Here is a 2,500-nt window from a genome sequence, read left to right as displayed (position 1 = left end):
AAGTAGATCTTGACCAAGACAGTTTCAGTGATTAATTACGAATTATTGAATGAGGCAGAGTAGGATATGAAGAATTCTGCAGGTCGAGGAGGGATCCTCCGAGATCTGCAGAATTCTTCATATTCTACGAAAGCCGAATTCAATAATTGCTTTATTATTCATTCAAAATATTTTCTTCGCTCAAACTTGTAAACCTACTCGCAGCCATTTTTCTGCTCAACAAAAATAAAACAATCTCGTCCTCAGCTTTTTTCGGAGAACGGTTCAATAATTTGCAGTGGGCTGCACTTTTGATGTCATTTTGACGTCATCGGTTCAATAATCTACAGCGGGCTGCACTTTTGACGTCATTGATTCAATATGACGAAGTTTCTTTCCAAATTTGGTGAACAGCAGCTGGTTATGGTGAATTATGCATGTGGTTTTAGCCAATCAGAAACGGGGAAATATTTTGAATGAATAATAATAACAAATATTCAATTATTGCACGTAATACATTTATTTATCAGTAATGTCTTGAGCATCTATGAAAAAAAAAAACTCCGGTCACTCCTTACGTTGAATTGAACCTGTGACCTATGGTTAATATTTTTCTTGTAAATGTTGATGAATAATTATTATATTAATTTTGTCCTTTTATTAAACAGTTGTGAGGCTCTGAATCCAGCCAATCGCACTTGGGCATCAGCAGTTCAGTCTATGGTGGTCAGCAGCAATGATTTAGATCACATGATATTTAGACTTTCCCCATTCAAGACATCATGCTTTGCAGTTAATGGGCTAGCACATGATGCAACATGGTCTGCAGAGTTTCTAGGTAGTTGGAGAAATTTCTACAAAAGCTAATTCGTGTTAAATTTCTATTCAGAGGCTATGAAAGTCCCACAAGAAATCTTCCACATTTTAAATAGTTTTGTGACCCTCTACAGCTGTAACAGTATTCACCCGGTGTTAAATCATGCAGTTTCAACTGAGCATATCCAGTTGGTTTGCTACATGTAGTTTAAGTTATAAACCTTTACTAATTTTATTAAATTACCATAACTGCCGGTAACTATGTGCAAAATCTGAAACAGAACACAAAAAATCATAGCAAAAAAAGGGTACTTAGACCTGTATGATTCCTTTTTTATAGCTGAATGAGATTTCCAAGCTCAACTCTCTTTATGTACATAACTCTTTCCTTGATAATCAAGTAACCCATTGACCCCTTTGAGTGAGACTTGACATACTTTATTCCGTCTAACACCAGATGATTTTACTTGTCAACTAGGGGTGTCCTAGGATATTTGAGGTGTCAGTGGGTTAAGCAGTCCCCTCCATCAAGCAAAAAAATTGTGAACACTAACGTAATCATTGGTCTCCTCATGAATACAACTTGAAATGATCAATCACTACCTTTGAAGTTCTGAGAGCTCTAAAAATTGGACTTCCACAGAAGCTGGTACATGCACAATTTTGAGAATTTTAAAAACTTCCAAACTATTATAGTATGTGACTTGTATCATTCTTGAATAATTGTCCTTGAGATTGTGTTATTTCCAATACTAACGATAGTATTATTATCATTATTATTGTAAGTGTTAGTATTAGTATTAGCATTAGTATTATTATTATTATTATTATTATTATTATTATTATTATTATTATTATTATTATTATTATTATTATTATTATTATTATAATTATTATTATTATTATTATTATTATTATTTAAAATCTATTGTTTCTATTCTTAGCAATAGACTGGCAATTTCCAGCAACTTTTTTTGCTGGCCTCATCATCTTTTACAATGCTGAGAGACTCAGTAGGTATACCCTTCACATGCACTTACAAGTATGACCAAAAATGCAACTATTGTAATTGGATGCAAGCCCAATTGTGATATTCGACTGTCACTAAGTGTTCTTTTAAGTCTAAGCATTCCCTGCCTATTTGTAACAATAAGGTTAGGGTAAAGGCTAGCGTTATTGTTAAGTCAGGCTAAATGCAGCAGTTTATCCTTATTTGAGGAGCAGCATTTTGGGGTCACTTTGCGACATTAATTGTCTGTATCCCGAGATGCGAATGATGTTGAAGTTGACGAGAAGAGCAAGGGGACACTTTGTTGTGATGCTTATTGAAATCTGTGTGCATCTAATTACACATACTTGCATTTCTGGACATAATTATCTGCTCACATGTATTGCCATTGTTAAAACAAAACTGACTTGCATTAGTATCATGTTACATGAGTGTTTCCTGATCCATGTGATGACATTACGTGCTGCAGTGCTAACCTGAAGTTTTACATTACAAAGTATGAAGCAGAAACAAATCATCCCATAAAATAATTACCTTAAGGTTTTTTAAAGTTATGAGCTTACACAATGACCTGCTTCTAGTTTACTTGAGAGCTGAATTGTTAGAGCACTGTACCAGTATTGTAGATGTCATTGGTTCAGATCCTGTCATACACTGTACATCGATTTCCAAGCTTGGATATATGATTATAATATT

At 34.1% G+C, this 2,500-nt stretch overlaps 1 protein-coding gene across 6 annotated transcripts in view; it reads left to right on the top strand.

Moving 5' to 3' along the window:
- Positions 1–2,500, top strand: part of LOC138047212 (nuclear envelope integral membrane protein 1-like) — a 14,275-nt gene that overhangs the window by 520 nt on the left and 11,255 nt on the right. For all 6 annotated transcript variants that reach the window (XM_068893975.1, XM_068893991.1, XM_068893982.1 and 3 more), the window contains 2 exons: positions 648–817; positions 1,740–1,812. In XM_068893975.1, the coding sequence (XP_068750076.1) occupies positions 648–817; positions 1,740–1,812 (243 nt within the window). The remainder of the gene's footprint in view (positions 1–647; positions 818–1,739; positions 1,813–2,500) is intronic.

This window comes from Montipora capricornis, chromosome 1 (genome assembly GCF_036669925.1).
Source record: "Montipora capricornis isolate CH-2021 chromosome 1, ASM3666992v2, whole genome shotgun sequence".
In the NCBI taxonomy this organism is placed as follows: Eukaryota; Metazoa; Cnidaria; class Anthozoa; order Scleractinia; family Acroporidae; genus Montipora; species Montipora capricornis.
The sequence above is the reverse complement of the archived record's forward strand: the minus strand, read 5'-3'. Positions and strand labels throughout refer to the sequence as shown.